Source organism: Ammodytes marinus (genome assembly GCF_949987685.1).
Source record: "Ammodytes marinus genome assembly, chromosome: 13".
Lineage (NCBI taxonomy): Eukaryota > Metazoa > Chordata > Actinopteri > Uranoscopiformes > Ammodytidae > Ammodytes > Ammodytes marinus.
Window position 1 is genome coordinate 1630412 of NC_137217.1, and position 15712 is coordinate 1646123.

A 15712-nucleotide genomic window follows, 5' to 3' on the forward strand; every position below is an offset into this window, starting at 1 on the left:
CAAAGGTTGTTCCAATTGCAAGGCTCCTTGCAAGGCTCCTCATATGCGGCCGAGAAATGCAGCCTTCGTTTCACGGTTTTGAAGGCTGCATCAGATGTATCCTTCGCAGCCCAACATATCCCATGATTCATTGCGTTTTTTTCAGAGATGGCATACAATAAAATAAAAAATAACAAAACAGCAACGTGTTGCTCCATCTTCTTAACTTTTATCTTCCTTTCTTTTTTTCTTGTACTTTTCGTCTGGTAGGCAACTTCTTTTTCTTTTTTCCTCTGTTGACAAGGCTGTTTCCGTTGGCAGCTATCAGGGTTGCTAGGCAGCACAGGAGCGGCGAGTCCTCCCTACGCAAACCGGAAATGCTCGTAAACGGAGACCTGCGGAGACCGTCCCGTTTAACAACGCTCGTTCGGCCTTCGAATCGGCCTTCATAGGCTATAGCCTTCATAGACCGCAAGACTGCGTCCTACCAAGGAGGCGGTCTCTGTAATGGGATACAGCCCCAGTGTCTGTGTCCGTCTTGATCCTGCGGTACTTCAAAGTCTCATGCAGCCGAGCCGCAGCCAGCCACAGGTGCAAGTCGGACAAAAAGTCTAACCATAATGCTGTGCGCTCTGCAAGACAAGCGTCATAATTGTGCAGGTCTGAGCCAGACTGTCAGGTTTCCAGGAAAGACAGACAAAAACCCAACTGCACGACACAGGAAACTGTTCAGATTCAAAAACAGATTTAATGAAAAGTGGATGACAAACCAGGTAGTAACACAGCGTGGCAAACAAGTCCAGTTGGGGCAGGCAAAAAGGAAAGTCCAAGGTCAAAAACGGGAACAGGCAGGCAGGTAGTGATGGCAGTGTGACACTGAAGCTTCGATGCTTGCTTCAAACCCTGATCTACAATTCCCAAGAAGCACTGCTTCGAAGCTTGCTTCAGAGTGAAAAAAATCACGTGACATATGACATCCGAAGCAGCAACTGGTTCGTTGCCTGAATGAATCACTTGCACTGGTCCGCGGCTCGGTGGAGAAGCTTTGAGCAAAACAAAGAAACCGGCTCGATTCATAAGCCGTTGAAAAACTAAGGCAGCCTACCTCAATACAAATCTTTGAGTGTCTAACCCCATCCCATCCACATAATCACCCCCTTTCAGAGTTACTCAAGCACACCCAACCACCTTGCCCGAAGCCAGCTGATCACCGCCTAATTATTTAATGAAATAAAATAACACAATCGGCGCAACAACCGTTTACGGGAGTTGTGAAGACTATTTATGTAATTAAACAAAACGAAGGGTCAACAAGATTAGGCTAGGGGATAACACACTGACTGTGGAGTGGGCGGTCGGGGTTCAACTCCCGGTATGAGGAAAATGCAAGGCAACTTTATTTTTATAGCACAATTCAGGCACAAGGCCATTCAAAGTGCTTTGCAAGAGGCAAGATTAAAATACATAATACACAGTAGAAAAGCGAAAAAAACATTTAAAAGTGAATGAATAGAATAAGTCAATATGTTAGGCTATAGGTTTTTATAAAATGCTGTTTCAATTATATCCTAGCCTACATCAGTTAGCCTATTTGGACATAGGCTGGCCTATCCTTTTAAGAACAATTTAGACATCTGTATTTTGATCAATCTTATTCGTAAATATAGGCTATCATAATAAAACCACGTGACATATGACGTCCGAACCAGCAACTGCTTCGTTGCCTGAATGAATCGGAATGAATCACCTGACTGGTTCCGGCTTGGTTCGTGGTCCAATCAAGTGAGTCACTGGCAATGGCCCAATGAATCGTCTCGTATCTGACAGGTGACAGGTTGACACTTTTGAATTTGAGCGCCATAAACCCTTTATAACGGCTCGAAACTATGGACAATATGTGGGTTGTTGTATTTAGCGCCTACTACGTTGCTGTGGAGTTTTTGGAGTTGTTGGAATTGTTGGAATCGTTGGAATCGTTGGAATCTTGGAATCGTTGGTATCACATTGTATTGGAGTTTTGTCTGATCAATATGGAGCCAGCCAGGAAGAGAGGTCGTTCTAACATGTGGGAACACTTTGATTTGATCGCACCTGATAAGGTAAGTGTGCTAGCTGTTTAATACTATATGGTTTAATATGAAACAGAGGAAAACATATGTACAACAGTAACTTTCTGACAGTAATATAGGCTACCATGTATGTATGTGTGCAGACCATAGCTATATAGCCAATATAGGCCTATAGGCCAAGGCAATATAGCTATGGTCTATTTCAAGTCTATATAAGGTAGCTATAGGTATAGGTGTATACACTCAAATTGCATTTTTATTTGCTAATGGCTTTCTCTACAGGTCCGGTGCTTGATGTGTTCAACTGAGCTGAAGTATCATGGGAATACTTCCTCCATGATTAGGCACTTCACTGCCAAGCATGGAGCTGCTAACCAGGGGAACTCACCTCAAGGTAGGCTTTATGTATTACAATATTTTTAAATAGACACACTACACAATAATATGATTTAACTGTATTCCATTAATCCTTATTTTGTTTTATTAATTTTATTTTTATTTATTCATTTGTCTTAGTGGACCGGAAGCAGCAGCTGGATGAGGCTCTGGTGAACATGGTGGTGAAGGACTCGCAACCTTTTTCCATCGTTGAGGACTGTGGATTCAAGGCATTTGTGGCATTGCTGGATCCAACCTACACCATGCCATCCAGAAAGGCTGTGAAGAACATGGTTTTCCGGAAGTACGAGGAGGAGAAGACCAAGGCGAAGGCTGACATGCAGAAGGTACAGGCTGTGAGTCTGACTTCAGACATGTGGACCTCCATCAATATGGAGGCATACCTCGCGGTCACCGGCCATTATGCCGATGACACTTCGAAGCTGGCCACAGTGCTTTTGGGAGTGCTGCCTTTCCCCGAGACTCATACAGCTGTTAACATTTCTGCAGCAATGAGGTCTCTCATGGAGGAATGGGACATTGAGAGGAAAGTGGCTTCGATCGTGACTGATGCGGGAGCCAACATGATTGCCTGCGTCAGAATATTAAATTTGAGACATGCACTTTGTTTTGCCCACACACTGGATTTAGTGGTGAAGAAGTCCATGGATGCTACACCAGGTTTAGAGGACCTACGCACAAGGGCACGCAAAGTTGTTAAATTTTTCAGAACCAGTACTACAGCAAAAGAGAAGCTGAAAGCAGTGCAGGAGCAAATGAACAGGCCAGTCATGAAGCTCATCCAGGAGGTGGACACACGCTGGAACAGCACATTCCTTATGCTCCAGCGCCTCTTCCAGGAGAGACAGGCAGTAGGGGCAGCTCTCGCGACCCTCACAACAGATGTGACACCTCTGTCCTCTGAGGACTACGCAACAACGGATGCATGCCTACATCTGCTTGCCCCCTTCAACCAGGCAACCGTTGAATTGTCAGAGGAGAAGAGAGTGTCAGGGTCCAAGGTCATCCCAATGACCAAAATGTTAAATATATATCTGCATGGGGAGATGGAGAACACAAGGCACCCCACAGCAAAACTTTTGGGACAGAACCTGCTGTCCTTCATGCAAAACAAATTTGAAACTGCGGAGACCCAGACAGCCCTGGCACTGGCAACACTTTTGGATCCAAGATACAAAACAATGGGATTTCACAATCAAGTACAGGCACAGGCTTCCGTAAAAAGACTAATAGCACAATGCACACAATTAATGCGGCACACACTGGACACACCACCTGACACACCGACAGAGGAACATCCCTCCACATCGGCCCAAGCAGCAACAGCGAATGTGGAAAATCCTCCTTCAACAGGTAATTATATAATTATGTGATAAAATGTAGGACAAAGTAAGTACAAGTAGAAATAGATACAAATTGAACTTTTCTGTACTGATGATTAATTTCATGTTTGTCTTTCAGTGATAAACCTGTGGGAAAGCCTTGACAGGGATGCCTCCCAGGCAAGAAAGGGGAATAACGCTACATCCGATGCAACTGTGGAGGTGCAGCATTACTTAACGGATCCACCCATCTCCAGATCACAAGATCCACTGGAGTACTGGCGGGAACACAAGCATGTTTACTCGCATCTGTTCAAGCTGGCGAACACATTTTTATGCACGCCAGCATCCTCTGTACCATCGGAGCGAATCTTCTCAAAATGTGGAGAAATTGTGAGCAAGAAAAGGAACCGGCTCAACCCTAAAACTGTGGAAAAGATAATGTACCTAAATAAAAATCTTTGAATGTTCCATAATCACCCCGTATTTCCATAATTACCTCCTGCCATAGTTACACAAGCACACCCAACATGCCATCTTTCCATTCTCCTCAGTAACACAAGCACAATACACACATTCATCAATCTTTATTTTTTTTTATATTTAGAAGTTTATTGAGCAGGGACAAATACATTGTTTCATATAAAATAGATGCCATGCATACAGGTTTCTAGACAAGACTAATTTGCAACCCCTGTCCCTGGTTTTGTAAATATAACATGATATTCAGTCTTAGTGTAAGTGTGGATCAAATCATTTTCCGTGTTTCGGTGGAGAAGCTTTGAGCAAAAAAAGAAACCGGCTCAATGCATAAGCCGTTGAATTACTAATGCAGACTAAAGCAGCTTGCTTCAGAGCGAAAACAATCACGTGACATATGACGTCCGAAGCAGCAACTGGTTCGTTGCCTGAATGAATCACTTGCACTGGTCCGCGGTTCGGTGGAGAAGCTTTGAGCAAAACAAAGAAACCGGCTCAATCCATAAGGCAATACCTCATTACAAATCTTTGAGTGTCTAACCCCATCCCATCCACATAATCACCCCCTTTCAGAGTTACTCAAGCACACCCAACCACCTTGCCCGAAGCCAGATGGTCAACGCCTAATTATTTAATGGGAAAAAAAATAACACAATCGATGCTACAATCGTTTACGGGAGTTGTGCATAGTATTTATGTAATAGAACGATGTAATACCATCGACTGGATTAGACTAGGGGATAACACACTGCCTAGGGCAGGGGTGGCCAACCCGCGGCTCGCGAGCCGCATGCGGCTCTTTGCCCAGCTTCGTGCGGCTCTTCAATTCATATCAAATTATGTGATTATAATTTTTTTTTTTTTTTTTTTTTTTATACTTTTTTTTTGTGTGGGCCTATGTGTGTGCATGTTCGCAAACGTTTCATGCGGCTCTTACGTTCGTTTTACATGTTGTCTATTATTTCATTTTTAATTGTATTAATGTGTAGGCCCTATGTGTATGCCCTATGCCTGTTCGCAAATGTTTAATTGAGGACGCAACATAACGTTCGCAAACGTTTGGTGCGGACGCAACATAAAACTGCCCGCTCAGCTTGGAGGGAGGTTTTCCGTGAGTAAACTATTTGTGTCAAGTTCGCTCCGAAACAGAGTGGGAGAGTTCATATTTTTTGTTGAACGTTATGGCAGGCCATTCTGCCTTATATGCCAGGTGTCATTTGCGCATTTCAAGGCTTCAAATCTTCGGCGCCACTTCAGCTCTCTCCATGCTAAAAGTAAGTCCCACAAAGCAACATGCATAGTAAGAGAAAAACGCTATTTTAAATTGTTATATTTTTGTTTGTGGACTTGGTTGAACTGAGAGTTTGTGTGTGAGGCAGTGCACACAATGTTCATTGTTGAAAATGACTGCCCTGTCGTCTTTAGTACTGTAGGAGTCCAGTCCTGTCATTATCACAGGGGCGGCCTTAACGATCTGGGGGCCCGTTTCAAGTCCTAGTGTGGGGCCCCCTGTTTTTTTTTTTTTTTTTTTAATAAATAATGCTTGTGCATGCATGTGCAAGCTCCCCGTGAAAATAAAAACGCCCCCCCCCCCCCCCCCCCCCCAATTTTCAATTACTAAATTAATGGTAGGACTGTGGCCACTAGAACTGGTCTCGGGTCAGCAAAGGTCTTGAAAACAGCATAAGTGTGCTTGTGACATGCGTGCCACCTATGCATGTGTATAGGCACGTGTCCCAGCAGATTTTTGAAATCTGAATAAAAAAAATAAAGTTTGTAGTTAGCAAGTGTAACATGTTCTTAGCAAGGGCAGACTTTCATAAATAAAGGTTTATTTTTTTAGCAAGATATTTGGTCAAAAGCTAGTGGTCATCCGTCCCTCTGTGCAGTTGTTAGGCATCTGGCTGCTAGCAAGTTATGTTGTCTTGCTAATTTTACTATTCATCTGATCTGAAATAAATATTGACTTTTTCCTTTATTTTCTTCGCCAGAATGCACCAGAATGCTTAGATTACATGTTAAAAACACAAAAAAATCTTCTGGGGGGGATGCCCCCAGACACCCCTTCAGGGGTTTAGTTTTCTGACAAACATTACAATGGATACTAACATGATTTGGGCATTTGGGATTATAAATCATCTTTGAATTGGTTGTAGAGCATATCACATGCTATTGATTCAGGGGTGCGATGGCCACCCCACTCTAACTCTGTGGCCCACCTTGGCCACCCCCAGTCAAAATTTCCTGGAATCGCCACTGTGTGTACCCGTGTGTACGATGTGGCTCTTTGCAGTAACACAGTAAAAAATTTGGCTCTTTGTCTCTGACTGGTTGGCCACCCCTGGCCTAGGGAGTAAAGGAGCGGGGTTCGAATCCCGGTCTGGGGGGAAGGCATAGCCTAATGTTTTTTTTTATATGCTTTTTTTATATATTTTTTATATTCAGCGTTTTGGGCATGTGGCTGGGTCTTGTCGAGGGAAAAGAAGGTGCGCAAAATGTGGTGGGGATCATGCTATCCAAAATTGTGAGACAGATAACCCGAAGTGTACTAATTGTGGTGGGAATCATGCAGCAGCATTCAGGGGTTGTGTGCATTCAGTTCAGGCTAGGCGGGTGCAGGCTGTGAGGGAAAAGGATCAGTTGTCATATGCAGAGGCAGTGCAAAAAGTGGCGAGAGAACGCACAGTTTCCGGTGCTAGGGAATTAGTGACTGGGAGCCAGCGAAATGTGTCAAAACTGTTGCCGGAATCTCTCTCTGGCATGCTGATATTTAATAAGGAGTTGTTCTTGTCTTTCATTGCTGATGTGTTAGTGGGAGCTCAAAAGGCAGCCAACAGGTCAGACATCATCAAGCTAGTGGTGGGGGCAGCTGAAAGGTTTCTTGGTACGAAGCAGATGCCAGAAAGATTACACCAATACATGACGGAGAATCGGGACATTAACACGTCACAGTTGTCGAGGGCCAGCAGTATGAAAGATATAAGCGATGGCTTTGTTGTTCCTTAACGTTTTAATGTTGTGTATTTTTCAGTGGAATGCCCGGAGTTTGATCGCGAATGGCCAGGAGTTAAAGAAATGGGTGGGTGAACTTAAAGAGCCACCAGAGTTAATATGTGTGCAAGAAACATGGCTAAAGCCCTGTCTGGATTTTGTCATCCCAGGATATGATTGCTTGAGATTAGATAGGCCTGATAGATCAGGTGGGGGTTGTGCAACTTTTGTTAGGAGTGGAGTGCAATATAGAAAACTTGAGGTTTCTTCTTGTAGTGAATGCTTGGCTGTGGAAGTTTGGAGTCATCACAATCCTATAACTGTGTTAAATTATTATAACCCCTGTAAACCTTTGTTAGTGTCAGACTTTGACGAAATAATGGATAAGATAAGGTGTCCTGTTATATGGGTTGGAGATTTTAATGCACATAACCCATTATGGGGAAGTTATCATAGAGATAGTAATGGTGTGGTAGTAGAAGATTTTTTGGATAAGTATGGTTTGGTAGTACTAAATGATGCAAGGCCAACTAGGTATGATGTTATGAGAAATAAATGTAGTCACATAGATTTATCAGTTGCCTCTTCAAGTTTAGCAAGAGTCGGTGAATGGGATGTAATGGAAGGAAAGACTCTGGGTAGTGATCATTACCCAATTACTTGTAGGGTTGGGAGGGATGTGAGGAGAGAAGTGGAGGTGAGGATTCCTAAATATAATTTCTGTAAAGCCAATTGGGGGAAATTCCAGGAGCGTGCTCGCAGCTTAATTGAAGAGGGTGACAGTGAGTGTTCTGTAGATGACTGGAATGCTGCCATTAGCTTGACATTACATGAGGCTGCCCGTTGCTCCATTACTTTAAAGCAAGCACCTAGGCCCCGTGTGCTGGTTCCATGGTGGAATAAAGAATGTGATGAAGCTGTCAGAAATAGGAATGTGGCATACAGAAGATTAAAAAAGTATCCAATAATGGTTAATGTAATAGAATATAAGAGACTAAGGGCAGTGGCAAGAAAAGTAATTAAAGAGGCAAAGAGATGTAGTTGGAGGAATTTCTGTGGTACTCTAGGGCCTGAAACCCCAGTAAAACAGCTATGGTCAGCGGTACGTAAAATGTCAGGGGTGTACAAAAGTAGGTCCATACCTGTGCTACAGCAAGGTGAGGCTGTTGCAATCTCCAGTAAAGATAAAGCTGACATGTTTGTGGAAAGTTTTCAAGAGGTGCACAGCTCAGGGAGCCTGGGAGTTGAAAGGTGTGAGAAAAGGACAGAATTGATGGCTGCTAATCAGGGGAAATTGATAGAGAGCTTAGATAATGTAAATCCAATAAATCTGTTTTTCACCATTAAAGAGTTGAGGGAAACAATTATGTCGGGGGCGAACACTACCCCAGGGAGGGATAGGCTGTCGTATGAGTTATTTAAACATCTGGATGACGTTGTCCTCGAGGATATTTTGGCTTTGTTTAACACTGTGTGGGCAGGGGGCCGTTTGCCAAAGGAGTGGAAACATGCGGTTGTGGTCCCTATCTTGAAGCCAGGCAAGGAGGCATCTGACCCTAGTTCATACCGTCCTATAGCACTTACAGCAGTGCTATGTAAAATTATGGAGAGAATTGTCACTAATAGATTAGTGTATTTTTTAGAGACCAAAGGACTCATTGTGAACTATCAAAATGGTTTCCGAAATGGGAGGTCCACAATGGAGTCGGTTGCAGTTTTAGACCAGGATATTAAAAGGGCATTTAGCAATAGGGAAAGTGTAGTTTGTGTATTTTTAGATATTGAGAAAGCATATGACTCTTTGTGGAAGGAGGGTTTAATGATCAAAATGTTTGACTTAGGAGTGAGGGGGCGGATGTTTAATTGGATTAGGGACTTTTTAATGAACAGAACTATTCAAGTCATGGTGGGTGGTGTTAGCTCAAAGAGTGTAGAAATAGAGAATGGTACTCAACAGGGAAGCGTTATTAGTCCGGTTTTATTTAACATAATGATTAATAACATTTTCTGTAAAATTGAGGGAGGGTTTGGGTTGTCCTTGTTTGCTGATGATGGGGCTATCTGGAAAAGAGGGCGCAATGTTGAGTTCATTTTAAAGCAGGCTCAGAGAGCGTTAGTGTCAGTAGAGGAATGGGGGAACACGTGGGGCTTCAAAATTTCTGCCTCTAAGTATATGGTATTTGGCTTTAAAAGGAAGTTGCCTAATATTGGGTTGCAAATGTATGGGTCTTCACTGGAGAAGGTAAAGGTTTTCAAATTTTTGGGCATTTGGTTTGAAGAGCGGATGACTTGGGCTGTGCACATCAATAAAATTGTGTCGAAGTGCGGAAAAGTGGTGAATGTTATCAGAAGTCTAGCTGGGTGTGAGTGGGGCGCTGACAGGGAATCAATGCTTTTGATTTTCCAGGCCATGATCAGATCTTCTCTTGACTATGGGTGTTTTGCAGGGCCGCTGCTGCGCTTTTGGGTGCCCTAAGCAGAAATTGTCAGTGATGCCCCCCCCACCCCCCCCCCCAAAAAAAAAGACCCAGAAGCTCGCGTCCGTAGGGCGCGAGCGAAATTTTTTTGCCCTTGCAAGATCTCTGCGACTGCTTTTTGGCACATTTGCCAGCATTTACTAACAGAAAGAACAGCTTAACTTTGCAAAGGAAACTGCCTTTGCAAAGGAATTGAGTGATAGGATCATAGACTGATTATGAGATAATGGGCCCCTGGGCTTACACTCTTAAAGGGCCCCCCACTTGTCCCTATCCAGTCAGGTACACTGAATTTTCTACACGGATACATACAATTAATGGCAAAAACATATTAAAGAAGTCAGTGTTTCCCACAGGATTTTGGGGTATTGTTGGAGGGACCCTGTACCTTGTTGGGGGGTGGGTGGATTTTTTTTTACCTTTTTAAAGTAAAATGCATCAACCTGGTGCACTTTGTGAGGACATTTTAGAGACTAGAGAGATATCAAATCCTGAGATGCAGAAGGAACATTATTTTCAGATTTTTCTTAACCAGGTAGCACTCTTTACTCTGCAACTGTAAAAACTGTAGATTGGTCTGCAGACCCATGTTCTATGATGGAGGGGCCCATTTCAACAGATAAAGGGTGGATATGAACAATTTAGAATTCACACATATAAAGTTTATTTGTGTATGTGTGAGGGGGCCTTCAACCCCCTTAGACAGAGCTACTAATGCTGTTGTTTTTAACTTGCTTTTGTATTTCTCCCCTACTAGTTGAGGGGCCCATGATGATTTATATCTTGTTACATTTTAATGAGTGTTTATATTTAGGCTATTCCTTTTTGGACCCTGTTATTGACATCAGTGACTGAGCTCTTTTACTATGCAACATGAAAAGTTACGATCAGTATCTCTGGCTAGGGGCCCCCCTGAGCCCTTGGGCCCCTGGGCCTGTGCCCGGTGTACCTGTGCAGTAATCCACCCCTGGATAGGTTACACAATTAAGAAAAAACAACGATGGGCCTGTTCATAACTAATTTATATATTTTTTGTAATGTAATGATTATCATGAACTTTAAAAAAAAATAAACTATTTTGGGGGGCCCCCAGACCATCTCTTTTTCCTTTTTAATTAAAAATAAAAATAAAATTATAATTTTTTTTTTTGGGGTGCCCCCCCAGGAACTTGGTGCCCTACGCAGTCTGCGTACTCTGCGTATAGGGAGCGGCGGCCCTGGTGTTTTGTGTATGGGTCTGCGTCTAAATCAGCTCTGTCAAGGTTAGATGTGCTGCAGGCCAGGGCTTTGAGGCTTTGCTGTGGGGCCTTTAGAACTTCTCGAATGCCCTGCCCTGCTTATTGAAATGGGAGAAATGCCTTTATGGTTAAGGCGTATTAAGTTAGGGTTACAGTACTGGGTGAAACTAAGTGGGTGTCATCAAACTTTTTCAGCAAGGCGTCTGTTACAAGAGTCTGATGGGGATAATAAGTATAAAACATTCTTTGCTAAAATAAATCAGTGGGCTAGGGGGCTGGGTATGGATCAGGGAAGTGTAGCGGAACATACAAGCTGTCTACCTATGCCATATTGGCTGCTGCCCGAGCTCAGTGTTGAACTTGGTTCTCTACAGGAAAAAGATAAGAAGCTGGCAACTCCAAAAATAACAGAATATTTAAAGTCAATTAGTGACAAAATGTTGATTATTTTTACAGATGGATCAAAAGATCCAGTTAGTGGGAAAGCTGGGTTTGGAATGTATGTGGAGCAGCTTGGGGTGAAGTTTGGTCGGCGCATCTCTAATGGGAGCTCGGTTTTCACGTCAGAGTTAATGGCAATCCTATGGGCTTTATGGTGGGTTGAGGAAACCAGATCTAGAGAGGCTATCATCTGCTCTGACTCTGCAGCTGCTCTGGAAGCCTTAAGAGGGGGGAAATCTAAGGCTAGACCTGACATTATTAGTGAGATTTTAACTGTGATTTTTAGAATTGGGTTTAGGTCAAACATCTCCTTTAGCTGGGTTCCTGGACATGCTGGGGTCGAGGGGAATGAGCAGGTGGATCAGATCGCCAAACAGAGTTTGGGTAGAGAAGTAGACGTTCATATATCACGGGGGAGAGTGGAGCTGAGAGAAATAATTAAAGAGGGTTTAGTGAAGGGATGGCAGAGAGGGTGGGAAAAAGAAAGCAGGGGAAGACACTATTTCTCTTTACAATCCCAAGTTAAAAAAAGAGGTATCTGCACTTTTCATTCCAGAAGGGATTCAGTTAAATGGTGTAGATTAAGGCTGGGGCACTGTGGGTTAAATCACTTTTTGTTTATTGTTGGAAAACATGTGTCTGGGTTGTGTGAGTGTGGGACACCTGAAACAGTAAAGCATGTGTTTCTTGAGTGCAGAAAATATCGAGCAGAAAGACGTTTATTATTTGATAGACTGTTAGGACTTGGAGTTGAGGTTTTTTCTATTTTTTCTTTATTTGGACACAGTGAGAACCATCAACTGAAGTCAAAAGCTATTCTGCAGTTCCTGCACAACACAGGGCTGTATGTAAAAATTTAGGACATCGTCTGACCTGTGGAGGGCAGTAATACGCTAAACAGCGTCTAAAATGCCGGAATTCTATAAGAAGACATGAAAACAAACTAAATACTGGCTGAAGTTGTGACACAGACGGCTCCAACTCCAACCAACTCCAACTTTTTTACTAATACTGTTAATTCTATAATTTCAAAATATGAGTTAAGCTTAAAATATGACAACTACTGAGGATAGACAAACTATAAAAAAAATATTGAAGCTTTTCACTTTTAACTATAAATAATGTAACAACATGTATACTTCTCTTTTCTCTTCAGGTTTTCATTTGAAATACTTTGAGCCACCTGTCCTGCAGACATCTTCTCCACCTTAGCACAGCCCAGTGATGCAGCATGAGGAATAAAGGCTTCACCAATAGATCCAAAGGCAAGAGTAGTCAGGCTGTAGCAAGGTGAGGTGAGCTTGTTAAGATATGAAGATGAGGTCTTAACATCTAAATGTAGACAGCTCTCTGTTGGAATCAAGTTAAATAGCAGTACAAACCAGAAGTCTCTGTCATTTAATCTTGTAATATAGCTTTTGTGTGGAATTATATTCAATGCAAAGTTATGATTTATTTAAACTATACTTGTAATAGATTATAATTTTAAATTTTAACGCCTGCATTTTTCTGTGCGAATCGTAATATTGTATTCATTTTTTAATGTTATGTCACTTGTTTTGTAATATGTTTTTTTATTTTGTGGGTTATTTTCTATCTAAAATAAAATGTCAAAGACAAAGCTATCCAGTTCTGTGTGAGTGTATGAACAGTGGTGGACCTGACTGCAATGCAATGGGGGGCGCTAGCTAAAATCTTGCCTAGGGCGCCAAATTGGTCAGGGCCGGCCCTGATGTCCGGAGTCGACGAAACCTACAAATGTAAGTTCCATGCGGTTTGTTTCCCGAATTATAAATGAAACGGTCTCTTACCTCAGACAGACATTTGATTGACTGTTTTTATAGGCCCACATATCCCACGAAAGGGTAATGTAGTATATTTTGGAACGAACACGTTTTACACTTGTTGATTTCACAACATGCTGCCTGTCAACCGTTTATGTATTTCCAGGGTCTGTGGATAAAACTAAACATCTGATCAAATTAATAATCGGCAATGAAAAAATGTTTAACAAAAAAAGAAATGCGGCCAAAGAAGCATGGGAGTGAGTTTGTTTTTATTCAATAAATGTTTACTCTCACATGCTTATATTATTATGGATGTAAATAGTGTTTCAGGTCAATGCTTTTATATTAAGATTATCATCAATACAATTTTTTGAAATGTTATGTGTACAAGTTTATCATAAAGGAACTGGGGCTGGAAGTAAAGGTATTGGCAAAACAGGCCTAAAAAAATGGGAGAATCTTGGGATAAAGATTGAGTAAAAACCTCTTGTATACAGTCTATGGTAAAAACGCTGTATTTTGGATGTTCTGTTGGCATTTTTTAATATGTAAAAAAAGATAACGATTACTCGATAATTGCTCGTTAATTTTCCCGATGACCGATCAATTGAATTTCTTAAAATGCCCATCCCTAATTCCAACTCCAGATGAGCTGCCACAGATTACAGAGGGTTTCTGTCAGCTAGCGAAGAGCCCAGCATTCCATCATGCGGCCGGGGCTATTGATGGATGCCATATCCGGATCAAACCACCAGGGAACTAGCACAAAGCAGATTATATCAATGATAAGCTTTTTCCATCAGTCAAATGCTTATCAATGCAAGTGGAAGATTTCTTGATGTATTTATTGGCTATCCAGGCTCTGTCCATGACGCGAGGGTACTCCACAACAGCCCCATCTTCAGCCAGGCGCTGTATCCACCAGAGGGATACTATCTCCTTGGAGACGGAGCCTATCCATGCATTGAGAAGCCCATCTCCATCATCACACCTTACAAGCTTCCTCTGCACGGCCGGGTTCAGGAGAGATCCAATGTTTATCATTCCAGGGCTCGTTCTGTTGTGGAGCGAGCTTTTGGAATGATGAAGGCTCGCTGGAGGGCCACACTGTTCAAGGCTCTGGAGGTGAGTCCGAGCTTTGCCCCTGACGTCATTGCCTGCTGTGCATTTTTGCACAATCTGTGCCTCAGGATGAATGACTTCTTAAATGAAGATGAAGACCTGCCACAAGAGGAAGGTCAACAGTGTGTTCACCAAGTTGCAGCAGGAGGACAGGAACGTCCGAGAACACAAACAAGGGAAAGGATTGCTGCAAACCTGTCTGCTCCTGTTAGGCCAGCTGCTCACTTGATGGAGCACGATTATATTTAAACAATGCTTTCCTTTTTTTTGGTTGTCAACTATCTGATTTATTTTTTTCATCAAATGTTGTGCACATATTTTCTGTTCATTAGTGATGTGCAGCTATTTCTGTTTTTTAATTGTGATTAAAAAAAATGACATGCTGGTGAATGGTCATGTATGTGAGTTTGATCATCTAAGTTAAATATTGACAACTGCGTTATCTCTCAAAGCACATCCGTCATAAATCTTGGCGTTAATGTTTTATATCTGCATCAAGCAATAATGGTGTAATTGAAATCTGTTTAACTGTGATTTTTCTTTTGTACTGTGATGTAGATGCCATGTCTATCCACCCTGGGAGAGGGATCCCCCCCCCCCCCCCACTGTTGCTCTCCCTGAGGTTTCTTTCATTTTCTTCCTGTTATTGGGTGGAGTTGCTTCTGTTAAAATGAATTCCATAACATAGGTATTTAACAATACTGTAATTTATTAACTAAATACAAGTTAAATCATTGTAAAATTGTTTAGTTGGAGCAAGTCTGACCTCATTCTATGTATGAAGTGCAATGCATTATGTTAATCCTGATGATACAGTTTACTATATCTTCAGAAGAATGCCTGCCATTCTCCGGTCAATTCTACAGTCCCATTGAGGATTGTGTCTTGACTCTTGCTTGCAAGCAATAAAGATCTTAATTATTGTACTTGAACGTTGTGTCATCTGGTATTTAATTGCCAACTCATCTGAACAAGAAAAGCTGATTTTCAGTTCTATGACCATACATTTGGAGAAAGCAACCTCCACTGTGTAGAGCACAGTTCAGCAATGTTGCAACTTAAAACATCAACGGATCAACCCAATGTGTTGTAAATCTTTCCTGGGACTTATGGTGAAGACTCCTGCTTGCAAGTGTTTCAAAAATTAAGAGCTGCATTATTTTTGTCTGAAGAGCAGAATTTTGATCAAATACTTTGCAAAGGTTCACATTTGAAGTACATGCAGTGGTCAGATAATACAAATGAATGATCACTTATTTAACATACTATAGACAAAGCAAACTGTTAATGTAGTATGGTCTGTAGGGGACAAAAGTAAATGATAACTTTTCTTAACAAGCAGTGGGTATTACTTTTGTGTTTTTTCTGTTCAACAGCCTACCTACGTTTCCTAGGGCATTGCTACCA

The 15712-nt window shown here is 42.1% G+C and overlaps 1 protein-coding gene across 1 annotated transcript; it reads left to right on the plus strand.

Moving 5' to 3' along the window:
• Nucleotides 1-2009: 2009 nt before the first annotated feature.
• Nucleotides 2010-14534, plus strand: LOC307259092 (E3 SUMO-protein ligase ZBED1-like; the record flags this gene model as incomplete). The annotated part of the gene is made up of 6 exons (XM_080038827.1): nucleotides 2010-2078; nucleotides 2331-2442; nucleotides 2565-3800; nucleotides 3909-4151; nucleotides 14043-14308; nucleotides 14397-14534. The coding sequence occupies 6 exons, from the start codon at nucleotides 2010-2012 to the stop codon at nucleotides 14532-14534; spliced, it is 2064 nt and encodes a 687-aa protein (XP_079894953.1).
• Nucleotides 14535-15712: the final 1178 nt, after the last annotated feature.